This window comes from Lepidochelys kempii, chromosome 11 (assembly GCF_965140265.1).
Source record: "Lepidochelys kempii isolate rLepKem1 chromosome 11, rLepKem1.hap2, whole genome shotgun sequence".
NCBI classification, from domain to species: domain Eukaryota; kingdom Metazoa; phylum Chordata; order Testudines; family Cheloniidae; genus Lepidochelys; species Lepidochelys kempii.
The window spans coordinates 64,551,010-64,569,290 of record NC_133266.1 but is presented as its reverse complement, the minus strand read 5'-3'; the positions used below and the strand labels follow the sequence as shown (position 1 = coordinate 64,569,290).

The following is an 18,281-nucleotide window of genomic DNA, read 5'->3' as shown; positions in this document are numbered from 1 at the left end:
AAAAATTTTGTTGTTAGTCCCTAAATGCCTGATCTTGCGTTTGGCACTGGTAAATTCCATCCTACCTCTGTTACTCCATTTTTCAAGGTCATTCAAATCTCACTTATTCATCATATGGTTGATTTATCACACAGCATTTCAGAGGTAATCTCATTCAAAGACTATAGTCAATAAAGAACAGAGAGAACCTGTTTTGTCATTAATTGTACCTCTCCAGTGACTCTTAAAACAAGTATTCTGTAATGCACTGAATGCATCCAATGAAGTGAGCTGTAGCCCACGAAAGCTTATGCTCAAATAAATTTTTTAGTCTCTAAGATGCCACAAGTCCTCCTTTTCTTTTCGTAATGGGGAAGTTACACTTGTTTATTTATTAAATGTGTATTGCTCATCAAATCATCACATGCCATCAAAAGCATATGACTTGGAGTTGCAGCTACTACCTCAGTGTATGATATGCCACTACCATCGCATAAGGGGAACATTGGGGAAGAAATATCATTGCATATTATGGTGTGGACAAAGAGAAACCTCTGAAGATAATGCCAGGCTAATGTTCTGGTGTTTTTTAGAGAGGGCTGATATATTTTCTTCATACTAAAAAAGATAAAAAGATACTTTGTATGTGTGTATGTACATATATACATGCATATAGATACACTCACACATTTTAAAACAGGAAATTATTATTATTACCTAGTTCTTCCATATATATATGTGGGAGGGATTATTAGTAGCATCATCCTGGTCATAATAATAAAATGTGGCGGTTTCCATTTATAATTGCTCACGGCCTTTTCGTGGCAAGTACTAGGAAGTTTTAAATAAATCTTCTTGAGGCTTTAGGATCCTAGTCAGTCATTTGGCTTAAGACCCTTAGCTCATTTGTAGATTTCAATCTGGCTAATAACAGTGACCTGTATTTAAAATTCTTGAATATTTTTGCAGATACATGTATGAACAGAATAGAAAAAAACTTTGCATATAAGAACTTTGTCATGCCACCTGCACTTCACTTCGAATCATAGGCTCTAATTCTCCAGATACTTACTTACCGGCTTAAGCACTGGCAGGATTGGGGATTTAGATTCTGAGCAAGGTCTCCAATGTCTTTTCTTGTCTCCAGAAATTTATATTTTCCAGAAACATCTATATTAATTTTCCAAGCACATATTTTTGAAACGTAAAATGCCTAACTTAGTGCAGTTGAAGAATCTCTATTCTAGTAAACATTTTAGGCAATAAACAATGCATTCAAATGCAGGATTAATTTTACAGGACACCATGAGAATCCAACTGCTGTTATTGTCAGCGAGGAACTTTTTGCTTTCTGCAGCAAAGTGGTAGCAACTGACTTGCGATAGAATGATATTTATTAGAATCATAGAATACCAGGGTTGGAAGGGACCTCAGGAGGTCATCTAGTCCAACCCCCTGCTCAAAGCAGGACCAATCCCCAATTTTTGCCCCAGGTCCCTAAATGGCCCCCTCAAAGATTGAACTCACAACCCTGGGTTTAGCAGGCCAACGCTCAAACTACTGAGCTATCCCCTCCCATTCTTCCCCCAGGAAGAATGCAGCATGTGGACCCATTCATGCTTATTCATTCACAATGGGAGGACAAACTATTAATTGATCACAATACCATTAGTTCCAATCTGCAGTATTTTGCATTTGAAAGCAAGATTATCCAGGGTTAAGATTCTGTGGCATACTGTATTATATAACTGTCCCCAATAACGTCTGGTTATTTGCATCCTGCGGAGTCTCTATTGAGGTGACTATATCTATCTGTCTATCTGTATCCCACAGAGTTCACTTTAAGTGGTCCAGTTTAACACACATTCTTTCATCAGGGCATATAGGTTACCAGAGAGTTAAAAACCAACAGCAGGGTAAAATATTTAGGATTATTTTGCTGCTGATTCTTCTAAATTTATTTCCTACTAATAAATTACTCTGAATATGCCAAATGCCGTAAGACTCTGCAAGTATCTATGACTTAACGCACTGGCAGGTTACATTCAGGTGGGCCAAATTCACTTATGCTGTAAGTCTACTGAGTTACACCCAGGATGAATATAGTGCAAGATGCCTATCTGACTTTAAAGGCGGCTCTTTTTTAAAACTGCCCACCGCCTTGAAGAAAAAATCTCAACTACCTTTAGGAAAAGCAACTTTCCAAAGAAACATTGCTTCAAAAAATCAAAACAGCAGCTGTGATGGTGGGCAGTGCTACTTGCTTGGAAAACTACTTTCTGAACTGGTGATGTTAACTCTGTGCCACGGTAACTTCAAAAGAGGATATACAGATAGCAATAAGTAAAAGGAGCTAAAATCTAAGCTGCCAGTACGATGGGAGCGAATGATGATTCTAGGTTTCTGTACCATTCAAATGAAATAAAGAAGAAATATGTTTGATGTCTTTACAAAGGCTTATTTGCATGATGGAAGGGGATGCTGCTAATCAACACTAACCAGGGAATTGTGATGTGTATATTCATTTAACTACTAAGCCAGTTAATTCACTTTGTATTTCCAGTTCATTTGATTATATTGATTAAAGTCTCAATTCAAGAAAGCATCATTATTCAGAAATGTAGTTAAGCACGTGCTTAAGTTTGAACTGAAGTCAAGCTAAAGTTAAGCATGTGCTTAACTGCTTTTCTTATCTTAACAGATATAGATTTAAGTGAATGCTTAAGTGCTTTCCTGAATTGGGACCTGCTTGGGTATAACAAAAAAACTCATAGGTTATTATGCAAGTTAACCAGAATTTCACTGCTGTAACAATTGATGATGTTCAAACCAGCCAACTTGATAAAGGGCATAGAGCCAAATAGAGGAAATGTCAAATTACCAGAGATTTGCATCTATATTTCAGTAATATTTATTGAAGTATTTTTCAGTGACAAATACCATCAGTAAAACATTCAGATAATGTTTTGCTATTACTTTCTCCTGAGTCACAAGATAGATTATGAGAAGGTGGAAAAGAGATTACATTTTAGTGATAAGAAACAGATAGAGGGAAGTGACTGACATTGCTAAATCTGAGCATGTTAGTTATGTGATTTTAGATTACAGGCTGGGATGTTAGGTACCCAACTCACATTGAATTTCGATGGAAGATGATTGCCTAACTTTGACAATACCAGCCATAAATCTTTATGGCAGAGGTTCTCAAACAATGATTCATGAATCACAGGTGGTACACAGAGCACTTCCTGGTAGTCCAAAGTAAGCTGGCTGGTCACATGGTGGTGACTCCTCCTCCTTGTACCTAATGGCTAAAATGCTTGAAAAGGCATCAAAAATACATTAAAAGTGAGTTTGTCAAAAATGCTCAGCCACGAGTCTGACTTCCCACTGAAGTCATTGGTAAAATTCCCATGGAAGCAGTTAGGTCAATGCTGAGCACTGCTGAAAATCCCCTTACCAAACACTTTCCTAATATTATTTTTCTATGTAAGCAATCGCTGTTGTTACCATATGGGGCTGTTACCTAATCATGAATGGGAAGGGAAATGGCCTGCATGACCACAGATTAGTGTGGGTGGGAATGGTCCAGGTGACAGTCTGTCTGTTAAGAATTAAGAAGTCAGAGAACACCTACTTTATAAGTTGTTAACAGGTTATAGCCAAGAAAATACAGGCCCTACTTGGAGTCTGTCTGAAATATTAATGGACCTGGAGGAGGCAACAGATTATCTGTCCTGGCTTATATGTATTATTTTGTTGCTACTGTTTTATTAAGGTCTGTCATGTTTTACATTGTTGCTTTTGTTTTTTAGTTTTTGTTTTTTGGTAGATCTGTATTGTTTAGTCATAACATAATTTAGGATACAATTTTTTTAAGAAGGGAAATAATGTCTTTAAATGCTAATATGATTTATTCGCCTCTTTTTATTTCTATAACAAAAATGTAATCTTTATTATTTTGGTCCCTTCTAAACAATTCCTTTTTGCCTTAATGCTCAGGCAAAAAGATAATGTATTTTAAAGTTTATGATAAAAAATGTTTACACAAAGGCTAATTCAGTTTTAGCTTCTGGGTATCTTTTGAAAATACCTTTTAAAAAGTCATTTTAACTGGAAATAATCTCTGTTTATAGCACTTGGTTCCTTTCAATTTGTAAAATATACTTACTTGGTTTAAAAAAAGCTTATCTCAAAATACATACTTTAAAATGTAAGCTAGTTTACCAAAGGCATTTAGATTCATTTTTTACACAGGGCAGGGAATTAGGGACCAATCTTACAAAGATCAGAGCCCTGAAACTGCCATGTTGGGAATACAAAGCAGCAGCAGCACTGTTTGTCCAGATCCATTTGATAAAACGATTAGGCAGCACTTGGGAAAATTTCAACTCCGGGGGAAAAAAAAAATCACATTACAATATTTGCAATCACCAAAATAATTTCAATAAGAGCAAATTCATTATCTTACCTCCAGCAGCACTGCAAAGAGACCTGCTCATCTGAATGTTTGTCTGTGGCTGAATGAAAGAATCAAACCTACATTCACTGACTCTTTTCTCTCCTGAAATGTATTTGACCCAGAAATCTCTCTCCCTTTCTCTTTCCTTCTTCTTCTTCTTTTTTTTTTTTAATTTGTGTTTGCTGCATGGCTGGCCACATCTACCTTTGTCATGTCTACAACACAGTGATTTCCAGCCTGGTATGACTGAAGGAAATCTCTTACAGTTTCAAAGCAATACAAGGCACTGGCAACATCAATGGCAAAACATTCAAGAGGAAAACAACAAGGAAAACTAAGGTGTGTATATATACACAGAACTACCAGATGGGTTTACCTGTTTTGTTCAACAACTTCAGAAGTGGATTAAATTCTGTAAACACCCCTGCATTCCACAGAGCATACAGACAGACACAAAAAGGTACACACAGACAACTGAGTAGCATGAAGGGCTGAGGGTTTAAATGGGTATTGTACACACTGGGTCAAATCCTGCAGTCTTTACTCACACAAAGTTCCCACTAAAGTCAATAGGCGCTTTGCCTGACTAATTAGTGCAGGATTTGGCTTATTAGCAGTTAATATTATCAGGCAATCCTGACTCCCAGCAACAAAAGTTCAATATAGCTTCCAGCTGTAAGGCCTTGATCAGGTGAATAAGGGATTTGCTGAATCAAGGCCTAATTCACTGAAAGAAGCACAAGACAATATTAACTAAAGCTGTTTGAAACTTCAAATTTCGATGAAAAACTAGACCACATTTTTGGTGACAATTTTTACAAACATTTCCTTTGTTTTTTTCACCTAACTCTAATATGAAATACCCCCCACGAGCCAAACATAAAAGAGGAGCTTACAGCACTTTGGGACTCTTAGGCCATCAATGACTAAGGACCTACAGTACAGGAGCTCTGTCAATGTTTCCCTTATAAACCTGTATTTTCAGGAGGTTATAAACAAGTCCAATGACGTTTGCTCTCAAACTGTAAGTTAGTAGAAAAGTTTATCATAGAAACATTTTTTTAAAACCAACCTTTAAAGCAAAAAAACATGAATTCTGTAAAAACTAACAGACTTAGCAAGTATATAATACATTACATCTTCCAACCATTCTACAATCATTGACTCCGTATTCCTCACAACACCCCTGTGAGGTAGGCAAGCAAGCATTATTGTCTCATCTTTATGTAAGAGGAAAAAGAAACAAAGAAGTTAAGTGACTTTCTGAGTCATTTGCAGAGCTGGGAACTGCTCAGTCTATTAGGTCAAAGAGATGTCTACTGTTCTGTCACTTCTTGGCATTGATACAACTAACAAAATGGCTTCCATTTAAAAGTCATTTGGCAAGTGATTAACCTATAACATTCTGTCAATTAATCAATGTTGTTACTGTATAAAACCCACAAAGTAATAAGCAATAATATGGTTAGTGAAAACAGTGTGCAAAGCCAATGCAAATCCAAGGTAAACGAGGGATCTTAAAATTGTTCTCAAGCAGATCAACAACCCCTTCATTCTGTTACCAAAAATCAAAAAGCACACCCTGAACAGTAAGGTAATCAAATAAATCAGCACAAAAAGAGCAGTGAAATAATCAAAATGACCCTAGCAATCCTAAAAATCTTTGCCAGTGTAGTACTGGTTTCCTTTTTTTTTCCTGAGTGGTTTTATTTGATTACCATTACCTTTGAGTAATATTTGCTCAACAACAGGAATGTGAATGTTACAATAACAATGACCAAGAAATCAAAGTTTGCATATTGGTTACTGCACATGCCAAGTAAGTATTTTCAATACAAAGTACCCAAGGATGTGACGTTTGTCAATGTATACAGGAGATGGACTGACCAAAACGCATGGAGATCAGGTGTAAAAAAAAGTGTCTCACTGCAGAACGTCATGGCAAACTGAGAACTAGCACATATTGGGACATCACATAAAAAAATACACATTTCCAACACTAGTGCAGGATAAATCACACACAGTGTGTACTCAACAGACAGTAATAGCTTATTTCTATGACACATTAATTTTCAAGATATATTTTTAAAAAACAAGAAGGAAGGTGACATATAAAAACTATATTCATAATAAAATGATAATGTCAACTGTCTGATTTAGCTCACAAAGACAAGGGAATTCTTAGGGCCAAATTCTTCTCTCAGATCCATATGGTAGGGCTCATCAGTAATATTCTGTTCTTCCTCTGTCGATGTTAATGGGAGACTCAGACACCCAGGCCCTGATTCAGCAGTCTACCTCTATTCATCAGAACACATAACCGTGGGCTTAATGTTAGGCATGTGACTTCAATGGGGTTTTAGCACATGCTTAAAGTTAAGGACATGATTACATGCTTTCTGAATTGTGGCTTCAGGGACAGCCGAATGCAGACATTATTGGGTTACTGAGGTTGAGTACTACTGTGTGGATCAGAGAGTATAATTTGCTTTAAGACTAGAATTTCACTTTGGCATCCTTGTACAGAATCCCCATATACACCAAGGCACAGAAATGTGAATTAAAGATGGAAAGCAGAAGGAATAATCTAACTCTGAATCTCCTTGCTTGCATGGACTTGGACTGTGAGACAACATTAGTGCTGGTTAATTTCCAAGTAAATGCATCTTAACAGACTATAGTAATCAATATTTAACACCACGTTCTAGGCCTATACTTGGGAAGTCTCAATATTTAGACATCTTGGCTTCTAATATCTATTAATGATTATTTTTCACATATATATGTGTGTGTGTATTTATTTTTACTTACTTCCAATTATCCATGTGTGTATGCATATAACTCATTTGTGTATTATGGTCAGTTTGCAGATGGCACTTCATTGCTGGAGAATGCTTACTCTTTAAGCTGAAGCTGGCAGGAAGTATTTCCATTTACTATTTCCCCCACCTCTTCGTATGAGCATTTGTTCCCTTGCTTGATAGACATACTCTGAAATGTCCAGTGGACTCTTACCTTCTGCCAGTGCTCCAGTCTGTTCTGAGGCGGGTGATGGAGGCGGGGAAGGAGGCAGATTAGCTGATTCTTCCACTGCTAGAGATTGAACAATGCAAGTGAGAAAATGAGATACAGCAATTAATTCCCGTGAAACCATTAGATGCTGAGTACAAGCTGCAATTATGGCCTTTTTGGAGAATACTTCAGTGGAGGTTGTGCCTAATGGATTTTCAGATATAATCCCTTTTCCAATGTATTATTCTAAACCTATAATGAAAGGAAAACATTTACTTTCAGGTGCCCTGCCTTACGTTCCAGAGTCTGGTCCCAGGGTACAATAAAATGAAACAAAATCAAATAAAAAAAATTATCAGTCCTTTGTGTTTGTGTCCCATCTAGTAGCCAGATCAATACTATTGTTCATTCATGATTTTGAGAAAGCTTCATTCACAAACCTATGATGGCAACATATTTAAATCAGGGAGATTTTAAAGATTCAATTCGATCATCTGGAAAAGTGAGAAAAAGGCACCCAATCCCATGCTTAGTTTACCTTTGGGTAGCTGGACAAATAGCACTTTGCTGTGTTCTTACATTATTATGACCTGGATATTTTTTGTTTCTGCTGGGTTCAGGGCTAGCTACATAATATATGCAAATGTTCCTTGTCAAAGTATGAAAGGTACCAGCTGGAAACATCACCAAGGAAGGAAAACAAGTCAATGGGGAACTTCTGTCAGCCATCTGATCATGGTATTTCATCAGAGGAAGGCGCTGTATAGAAGCCTAATCTTCTAGGGTTTTAGATTAATTCCCAATTAAGGGTCTTATGCTCCCACTGAAGTCAGAGGAAGTTTTATCAATGGTTTCAGTAGCAGGAGGATTAGGCCCTAAACAAGGTATCTCTTAAGTATACTCAGATTCTCCATCTGATTTCAGAGAAATAGTTTTGATATTTCTTCAGAGTTAGTACTGGGATCTATCAAGCTTTTTAAATTTATGCCACAGTATTTCGTGGGCTGCAAATGATTCCAGCAAGCAACTAGGCCTCAATTTATGATTTAGGGCGAGATCCACAGACCAATGAAATCAATGGAAAGACTTTCATTGACTTCAATGGATATTGGACCAGATCTAGTGCCTCAAATACTTCCTCTTGAGACTGGCTTTTTGATCCCAATGCAGATCATACAACCACATTTTAATAACTCACAGATGTACTTTGGTACCTACAGACACTGTAACAGAACTGATTGCAAACACATGCGTTGTTTCTCAGAGTTTGTTGAAGAATGTCTCAACATCCAGGATGTGTGCTTACTTCTGCCCTCACTTAGGCCCAACTCAGCAAAGGAGTTCAGTGTGCACTTAAATTCCGTAGAACTCGACAGAACATAAGCACATGCTTACAGTCAAGCATGTGCTAAGTGTTTCTGCTGAATTAGAGACTTTCAGGCAAAATTGCACCTCAGTTCATAATAAACACAATAATAATAATAATGGTTGAAGTTGCTCAGAGAATGTAATGCAGACCTGGTGGGAGATGGACTAGTGAGGAGAGGGTCAGCAAGGCAGTCAAAGGTGCATGATAAATTGGGGAAATGAGACATTTTATTTATTACCTGGTTACAGAATTTATCCCAGGGTTCTACAGTTTATCCATGAATATCAGCACCACCTATGTCATCGACATACATTATATATTGTGACCTGATATTAATAATTCTATTTATATACATCTGCACACACAGAGATACCTTCACCACTCTTGTAAATGCCTTGTTTTACCTAAAGGTAATGGTCCAGGCTGATCTTTGTGCTGGGCTTCTTTTTCCTGTTCACCTTTCAGGACTGCTACAGCTTCAGCTGTTACTACTTGGACTATCCTTGCAGACACTTCCTCTGTGATCGTAGCAAAATTAACAAAACAAAAAAGTTGCGTTAATAAGAGAGATTTTTTTAAAAACCAAATTGAGTCTGGCTAAAACTTTCAGAGTCAGACTCATTCAGATTTTTTAAAAAATTATTTTCTTTAAAATATTTAGAGAAATCATTACAAATGAAATTAAAGGATCAGATTTGCAAAAGATCTCAAGCCCCAGTACTCCTATTCTTCTCAGAGGGAACTGCTGGGTGTTGAAAATCTGTCCCTGAATCTATAAATGTAAAAGAAATTTTGAATCTTATTCCTTGGAGCGAGAACAGCATAAGACATTACTATTAATCACTGCTTCTCATTTTCGGTATGGGAGATATATGCAGTAATTGCAGGATTTTAAAGTGAGAATTTATTAACTGCCTAGGATTTTTTTTTTATGTGCAATTTCGTGACCCTGGCATTTTCCAAACATGGCCAGGATGACAAGCCCAGAGCTGGATTTTCTGGAATCTAATATATTGAGTTATCTGTATTTTTACAAGTGCTTTGGATTGTAGTTTTTGTTCATCAGCATACAGTTAGTATGCATTCAGGGCACTGCACCTGAAAACATTGAAGGGTATGCTGATGAGGGACTTAAGGAAGAAGGGCCAATGACATTTTGACAACATTATAACGTACAATGTATCCGCCTCACCTTTTTCAGGGCTGCATCATACAGACCACTTTACATTTGAATTGCAGATCTGAGAGCATGAAAATGTATTCCACTTGATACCACTGTCTGGGATGATGGAGGTTCACAGCTATGTGTTTGAGGTTCAGACTTTGCCTCCCGACCACTCAGAGGGGCCATCGAAGCTCAGCCGAAAGTAAGGGCCTATTCTGCCCCCGGAGGAGCAGAGCTGCTGCTGCACCACTTGATGAGATGCTGCACGCTATGTGGACTCGTGTGGAGGGGTTCTGAGGTGGAGACATGACCCAACTTCTCCCCATCCCCTTTGGAATGCTGTCTGGCCCTGGGGGGAGTGGGGAGTGAGGAGTCACCGTGCTCTCCTTAGTGCTAGGAATGCAATTGTTCCTGGTCCTTACACGGGCTGGAAATGTTCCCTACACCCATCTCTTCAATGTGGCCAACATGACCCTGATTTAGGGACTGATCCAAAGCCCAGTGAAGTCAAGTCTTTCCACTTCAAAGGGCTTTGGATCAGACCCTTATTCCACTATGAGCACCCATATGGTTACACCTAAGGCACATTTGCTTTGGTTGAATGACCGATGCTATCACAGGACGAAGATCACTGAAGATAAATTAGTTGGGTACTTTTCAAGCACAGCATCTGTTGCTTTGTACAACACAGCAACAAGGAAATGGTGAAGAAATCTGTTCAGTGCAGTACAGCATGGACATTTGTTTTTTCCTTTTAGTTATTGAGGATGGGATTTTCAAGCCGCCTCGGGGATTTGGGTGCCCAATTCCTATTCAACTGAAGAGGAACTGGGCCTACAAATTCTCATGCAGCTTTGAAAATACCACACTCAAGTCACTTTAATATATGCAAAAACCTCTCCCATTCGTGACTTAGTGCCTTTAGATGGACTGCATGAGACTTCTACATCTGGTAAAAATGTGGCCTGGAGGACGGTATACTATTACCCAATGAATTTACCTAAGAACATAAGAATGGCCATACTGGGTCAGACCAAAGCTCCATCTAGCCCAGTATCCTGTCTTCCGACAGTGGCCAATGCCAGGTGCCCCAGAGGGAATGAACGGAACAGGTAATCATCAAGTGATCCACCCCCTGCCATTCATTCCCAGTTTCTGGCAAACAGGCTAGGGACAGGCTAGGGGGAGGGATAGCTCAGTCGTTTGAGCATTGGCCTGCTAAACCCAGGGTTGTGAGTTCAATCCTTGAGGGGGCCATTTAGGGATCTGGGGCAAAAATTGGGGATTGGTCCTGTTTTGAGCAGAGCAGGGGGTTGGACTAGATGACCTCCTAAGGTCCCTTCCAATTCTATGACGCCAATCCTGGCTAATAGCCATTGATAGACCTATCCTCCATGAATTTATCTAGTTCTTTTTTGAACCCTGTTATAGTCTTGGTCTTCACAACATCCTCTGGCAAAGAGTTCCACAGGTTGACTGTGCATTGTGTGAATAAATACTTCCTTTTGTTTGTTTTAAATCTGCTGCCTATTAATTAATTTAGTGCTAATATGCATGAAGATTTTATAATACTTCCTAGGCTAATGGCGCAACACTGAAATGGCAACTGCAAATGCAGCTGTACGATTCAGGCCTAAATTTGCAAAGGATTTGTTAAAGCCCGTCTTATGATAACTCTTACACACAGTGAATAGCACCTTACTCCACGTGAAGTCCTACTGAAGTCAATGGGACTATCTATGGAGTTAATACTACTGACTGTGAGTATGGATATCTCAAACCTGGCTTTGGGGTGCAGTGGGATGTAATCAGGCATGCAACTACATATGGAAATAGCCAGGAAGATCGGCCTAGTTGCTGTTTTAGGTGCCTAGGGCCAGATTTTAAAAGTATTTAGGTACCTAAATCTCACTGAAATAAATGAGAGTTAGGTGCCTAAATATGTTTAAAAATCTGACCTTTAATGAAATAGCAAATTGGATAGTTCATGCATCCAATGGCAGAACTATTTACAAAATAAATAAACTGTTATGTTTTCTTCCATGCAGCCCCTCATGCTTGGGAGGAGCTCCCGTAAACATCTGCAAAACTAATACATTATCTTCCTTCAAAACCCTCCTTGAAACTTGACTTTGCTACTTGAGGCCTGCAAAAAACTTGAGAATGGTTTGGCTTCTGGTGTGCTGACCATTATTGTCTCATTGTTTTTTTGTACTTCCCCATCTGTTTCCTCTTGTTTTATACTTAGACTGTAAACACTTTGGGACAGGGTCTGTCTTTTTGTTCTGTGTTAGTACAGTGGCTAGCAGAGTGGGGTCATGGTTCCTGATTGGGGCTTCTAGACGTGACCAAAATACAATCAATCAATAAAATAAAATTCAGAGAAAAGTTGTGGGTTTCACATCTGCATACCTATTTACACTCCCTGGCTCATTAACATCCATATTCCTTTCTATTTACAGCCACAGTCACTGTATTTCCCAGGTATTCCTGTCGGCAGGTGAGAATTACTTTCAGACATTGAGGCCAGTTCTACATGGTGCTGAGTGCCCTCACATGCACTGAAGCCAACTGAAATCATATCAGACTCCGTGCCTTGCAGCTTCAGGCCCACTGTATGTATGGCCCAGACTTGCCCTCAGAGCCTTAATAATACAAGCATTTGCACTATACACCCATAAAATTCAATGTTGCTGTGGATGCATTTGCACTATACACCCATAAAATTCAATGTTGCTGTGGATGCCAATTTACTACACATTTAGTTGACAGAGACAAAAATCGCAAATTAAATGCAATCCATCAGTGTCCAACAATGATGACATCATGGAGCATCCAGTGAGAGCAAGGATGACAGCACATCAGTTATCATTTCCTTTAGCATGGGTGAACAGGTGGAGAGGGCGTATATTTAAGTCAGTGCCCTACACATAACTTTACAGTAACTGCTTTCACAGGCAAGTAATGCGGGCTATTGGATTTACACTTGACCTATTGTCACCTTTAAAGTTCAAATGAACATTCCAAAAGGTTTCTAAAATAATCATTTTTTGTCCCTGTTTTTCCTTCAACAAGGCGGAGTTTCTTCTGAGAACTAGAGATATGGTTGCCTGACTTCCACAGTCACCTGAGTTTTAAAAAATGCAGGGACAAAGCCAATGTTAATTTCTTTACTGCAGAAATTTAATATATAATGAGATATTAAGACACTTGCAGGCAAGGAATATTTCCCTCACAATTGTTGGTCTTCATTACTGACATAATTTACTCCCCTCTTGACTGGTAGTCAGAAGGGCAACTGATAATAATACAGTTCTATTGACTGCAGCCAGCAGTACATGACAACGAAGAGTACGTCAGACCCCAAACGCATCCAGAGTATACCAGGCAAAGCCCCATTTTGCCACCCAAACCTCTTACATAACCATAGCAATGCAATACTGACCATTCACCAATGTTACACAATATTGTGTGTGTGTGTTTATGATAGCAACTCATCTTCCAAAGTTGACCAGTGTAAATAGCCGCTTCCACTGACTACAGAATATGGATTGTTAATTTGGAGCCCATGGTTTCCCTCCATCGTGAAGCATGTACAGAGTGCAAAGTGGAAGAACTGCACAGAAAAGACAGGAAAGGGGGAGTAGTAGCTCAACTGCACGGTCTATCGGCTTCTTGGCAACCTCTGGTAGCCTCTCCAACACAATGCCATATGGTTGAGGCTCTGGGATACTTTGTATAGGTAGGTTGGGTATGCAGGGACCAGGGAACATCCATTCTATATTACAGGAATATTTCCTCTCCCTTTTTGGGGTAGGAAATTAATGACACCAATAAAGAGCCAGACTTCAAGGGACTTGGTGGGTGTGAAGAGCAGCATGGAGCTTCACAGATGCCCATGGATCTGTGGGTGATGGGGGATAGTGTCCTGGGTTCCACTGCATAAAAGAGCCATGTACTCCGTCATCAACACAGACCAGTAAATCCTGGTCCTTTTGATTGTTTTTTTTAAAACCCTTTCACAGGTTTTACCCCAGGAAGAAACTTCTTTGTCAGGAGTTTTCATGAAGTGGCAATTCTCAGTAATTACTACCCTGCTGAAGAAAGTAACATCACGGAGTCATTTACAAAGTTGTGCTGTTAGCTCAAATCAATCCCTGTATTGGGAAAGTTTGCACAGAGGACCAACTCAGGGTGCTGCTGCATGCCTTATTCTAGGAAACCAGGGAAGAAAGCAGGAGCAATTTTCAGAATAACATTTTAAGGAAAGACCACAAGAGATTAATCTTTCAGATGCAAACACTAATACACAGTGAGATGAACACACGTTCGGCACTGTGGATTATAATCAGCAAATCACAAAAGTTGGAGAGAGGAAAGACCTAATAGGTCATTCTTTGTCCATCTCCCACCCAGTGTAGGACAGTTCCCAGCAATATAAGCTGAAACCCTATTAAAAGTTACTTTCCTTGCTTTAAATTTAGACTTCTTTGCATTTAATCTTGCTCAACAGAGTGAAGGGATCCTCCAAAGGCCTGCAGGTAGCTCCTGCCATCTCAGTTCCTATTCTCATTCCATTTCCCAGAGGCATTACACCGAAAAGAGAGAGAGAGGGAGAGACTGCTCTGCTGAATAATGGAAGCTTAATTTCAGACTTTCCCCAAATAAATAAATAAATAAACTATATAAATTGCCTCCGAGGATTTTATCAAGGTTCACTTCACAGCACTTTACTGATGGATATTTTTGGTGACATGGGAGGTACAGGCAGTTCAACAGGAACCGTGTTTTTGCTGTTAATGACTGCTGGAAAAGGACAGACACTTTTGTACTAATGGACCCTATAAATAGCAGATCCAGTGGGTAAGTCAGATACTTGGAGCGTAGCTATTGAGGCTATTCATCGTTTCCTTATGGTTCGGTTGAAGTTCAAGGAAGATGAATGATAAATATCAACAACAAAGAAGAGTCCATACTTCCCGCCAGGATGCCAGGCATCATGGAAGCTTTGCTTCTGTTAGAGCTTTTGTTTCTTCAGATATTTTTCCCCCACCTGTTTAACTAGAAACACACTGTCTTCCTCTACTTTTTGACATTGAAATGACAGCAACAGGTACCGAGTGACGCAGAACATGAGTTTCTCGAAGGCACTACAGATTCCAGCTTTGTGTGTGACTTTACTTGAATGGAACAGCAAAAACACACACACTTCAGAATGTTTTCCTCTCAATCAGCCATTTCCCTTTTTTTTTTATTAGGGGGAGGGATGCTCATGCTGATGGGATGTTGATTAAGAATTTCTCTTTGTAGACTTGCTATGTTTGAATGTTGAGAACATGTCAACAGATACAATGGGCTCACTAAAGAAAAAAGCACTGAGAAGAAGTCAATGCAGCTAGACTGGTGTACACCAGCTGAGGATCGGGTCCAGAATATATTTAGCTAAGGAAGAGATGAAACAGCTAAATGGATCCTGGCTGGTACAGAAGACAGGGACTGCGATAGCATTACCTCAGTATCATCGGTTAATACATAGCCCTCCATCATGGACTCAATAGTGAATATACAACATTATGAATTACCGTTTGATGGCTCTTTAAAAACCACCTTGACAACTGACAGTCTCAGCAGAGAGGCCAAGAACTAATAGGCATGAGGACTGAACTTCCTTCTCACCCTCCGAGTTGTCACTTCACATACAGGTTGACGCATATTGCCAGGTCACCGTGAGGAAGTCTGCACGGCTGCTGCTGCTGATGTTGTAGTTGCTCTCTAGATAGAAAACACAGAACTCCAGTCTCCTGTGCTGGTGTGTCTCAGGAGCACTACATTCATTCAAAACAAAACTAAAGCTCAACCGAGTCAGGGATCTGTGCTGCTGGGCTAGAAAAAAACGGTTACCTACCTTTTCGGAACTGTTCTTTGAGATGATGTGTTGCTCATGTTCATTCCATTCTAGGTGTGTGAGCACCCACATGCACAGTCGTCAGAGATTTCTGCCTTAGCATTTCCGTAGGGTCGGTTGTGGCGCTCCCTTGAGTGCCACGCTCATGTGCTGGTATGTTAGGCACCGCCGACCCTACGCCCTCTCAGTTCCTTCTTGCTAGCAACTCTGACAGAGAGGCAGGAGGGCGGGTAATGGAATGGACGTGAGCAACACCTCTCAAAGAACAACAGTGACAAAAAGGTAGGTAACCGTTTTTTCTTCTTTCAGTGCTTGTTCATGTCGATTCCATTCTAGGTGACTCACAAGCAGTATCCTCGGAGGCGGGTGCGGAGTTCACAGTCTAGCGACTTGCAGTACTGCTCTACCAAAGCCAGCATTGTCCCATGACTGCTGGGTAAGTACGTAATGGGACGTAAACATGTGGATGGATGACCAGGTGGCCGCCTTATAGAGGTCCTGGATAGGCACCTGCGCTGGGAAAGCTGCTGAAGAGGGTTGCACCCTGGTTGAGTAAGTGGTTACAATCACCAGAGGGGACACCTTTGCCTGATCATAGCAGCAGCAAATGCAGCCAGCGATCCAAGAAGATATTCTTTGAGTGGACATTGGATGACCTTTCTTCCTGTCGGCCACCGCACCGAACAACTACATCGACTTGTGGAATGGCTTGGTCCTGTCGATGTAGAAGGTTAGCGCCCTCCTGACATCTCGGGAATGCAACCTACACTCTTCCTCTGACTTATGCAGCTTTGGAAAAAAGACAGGTAAGTAAATGTCCTGGCCCACATGAAATTGTGAGACCACCTTGGGAAGGAAAGCCAGGAGTGGCTGCAGCTGGACCTTGTCTTTGTAAAAGTCCGTATAGGGCGGTTCCGAGGTGAGCGTCCTAGTCTCAGGGGCCTGGCGTTTCCATCATAGACAGGGTTTACAGTTTGGTTCAATGGCTTTCAGCATCCCCATGATATATATTGTTACAGCACCCCTGCACGTGGCCTACCCTGAAGGAAGAGTGAGACCCCTTGGGGGTCTGGGACACTGAAAGCGTTCCTCCAAGAGACTGTCTTAAAGCAGGGATGTAGCACAGATGCTAAGAGGTGGATCTTCCCATGCACAAGTAGTGTTTCAGATCACTCTAATGCCATCAGTGTGCAGTCTTAGGCTCCTTATATAAGAGAAGGACCGTCTCTGGTTACGCTTTCTATCAACAAGTTTATCTTATACTAGTATGATGAAAATGGATCTTGAGCTTGCAGTACCAGTGGACTATTCCATGTAGCTTCTATACATATATGACCTATTTATGGTACACGCAGAAGTATAAATTTAATCTGCTGCAAGGCACAATGAATGCTCTAGGAAGAGAGGGATGTTAGGAAGGAAGGTTAGGAAAGAAATTTGTCTTCTACGGAAAGAGAGAGAGGCCTATGTCAGATAGCATATGCATTCACAATGCCACCAACAAGAAATTAACAGTGATTTGGATTAAAGTGAAGGAGAATTCCTGCTGATAATTTGCAATCGGAAACTAAAACAGGGTTATGGAAAGATGCAAAGAGTTACAAAGAATGAAATAACAACCCCTCCCCCCATAATTTTGCAAAATTTTAGGCAAACACAAGAAAGGCATGGTGAAGAAATCAGCTGTATGTGTGCTTGTGAAACGGAGAAAACAAAACAATTTCAGACAGAAAGCTCCTGTCAAGAATCTCAATAGGGTGCAGAACAGTTTCCTAGGTAACCAAGGCTAATTGCTGCCAAGGTGGAAATAAGTCAACAATGAAGGCACTGAGTAGTTTGCAGTTCTCAGCCATGCAAACATCCTAAATAAATTCCTTGAACAAGGAAAGAACAAAAGTTACTATTTGCTGTCTATGACTAATTTGAAATGTAAATGGGGCCTGTGGAATTCCTTTTTTGCTGTATTGCAATTCACAGTGAAGGCCGAAAGACCAGAGAGCTATTCTGTTTGTTACTAGACATTCACCCAGGGCCGAAGCCTGAAGTCTTTACTCAGGCTGAGCTCCCTCTGAAGTCAATGGGAGTTTTGCCTGAGTAAAGACTGAGCAAACAGTGAAAAAAGATCAGGATTTCACTCAAAGATTTTTTTGGTAGGAGCATTTACAGACAGTAAATAGGAATCACAGGCCAGATCTCAGCTGCTGTGAAGTAGCCTAGCTCTGCTGACTTGATGGTTGCGATGCCGATCTAACCAGTTAAGGATCTGGCCCCATTTTTTCACCTGCTAGCTGATGGCTACAAAATAAGTTATTGCAACTCCACCAAGTGACCCTGTAATATGTGAAAAATACAACATGGCATTCAAACATCCTTGAGGCTTCAAACACAT

At 40.0% G+C, this 18,281-nt stretch overlaps 1 protein-coding gene across 23 annotated transcripts in view; it reads right to left on the bottom strand.

The window, feature by feature from the left end:
• The window catches only part of MAP2 (microtubule associated protein 2), a 341,589-nt gene that overhangs the window by 65,372 nt on the left and 257,936 nt on the right, over positions 1-18,281 (bottom strand). For 20 of the 23 annotated variants that reach the window (XM_073306664.1, XM_073306661.1, XM_073306670.1 and 17 more), the window contains 2 exons: positions 9,227-9,340; positions 7,457-7,534 (listed from right to left, as the gene is read on the bottom strand). In XM_073306664.1, the coding sequence (XP_073162765.1) occupies positions 7,457-7,534; positions 9,227-9,340 (192 nt within the window). The remainder of the gene's footprint in view (positions 1-7,456; positions 7,535-9,226; positions 9,341-18,281) is intronic. The other 3 variants (XM_073306671.1, XM_073306685.1, XM_073306676.1) reach the window with 1 other exon arrangement.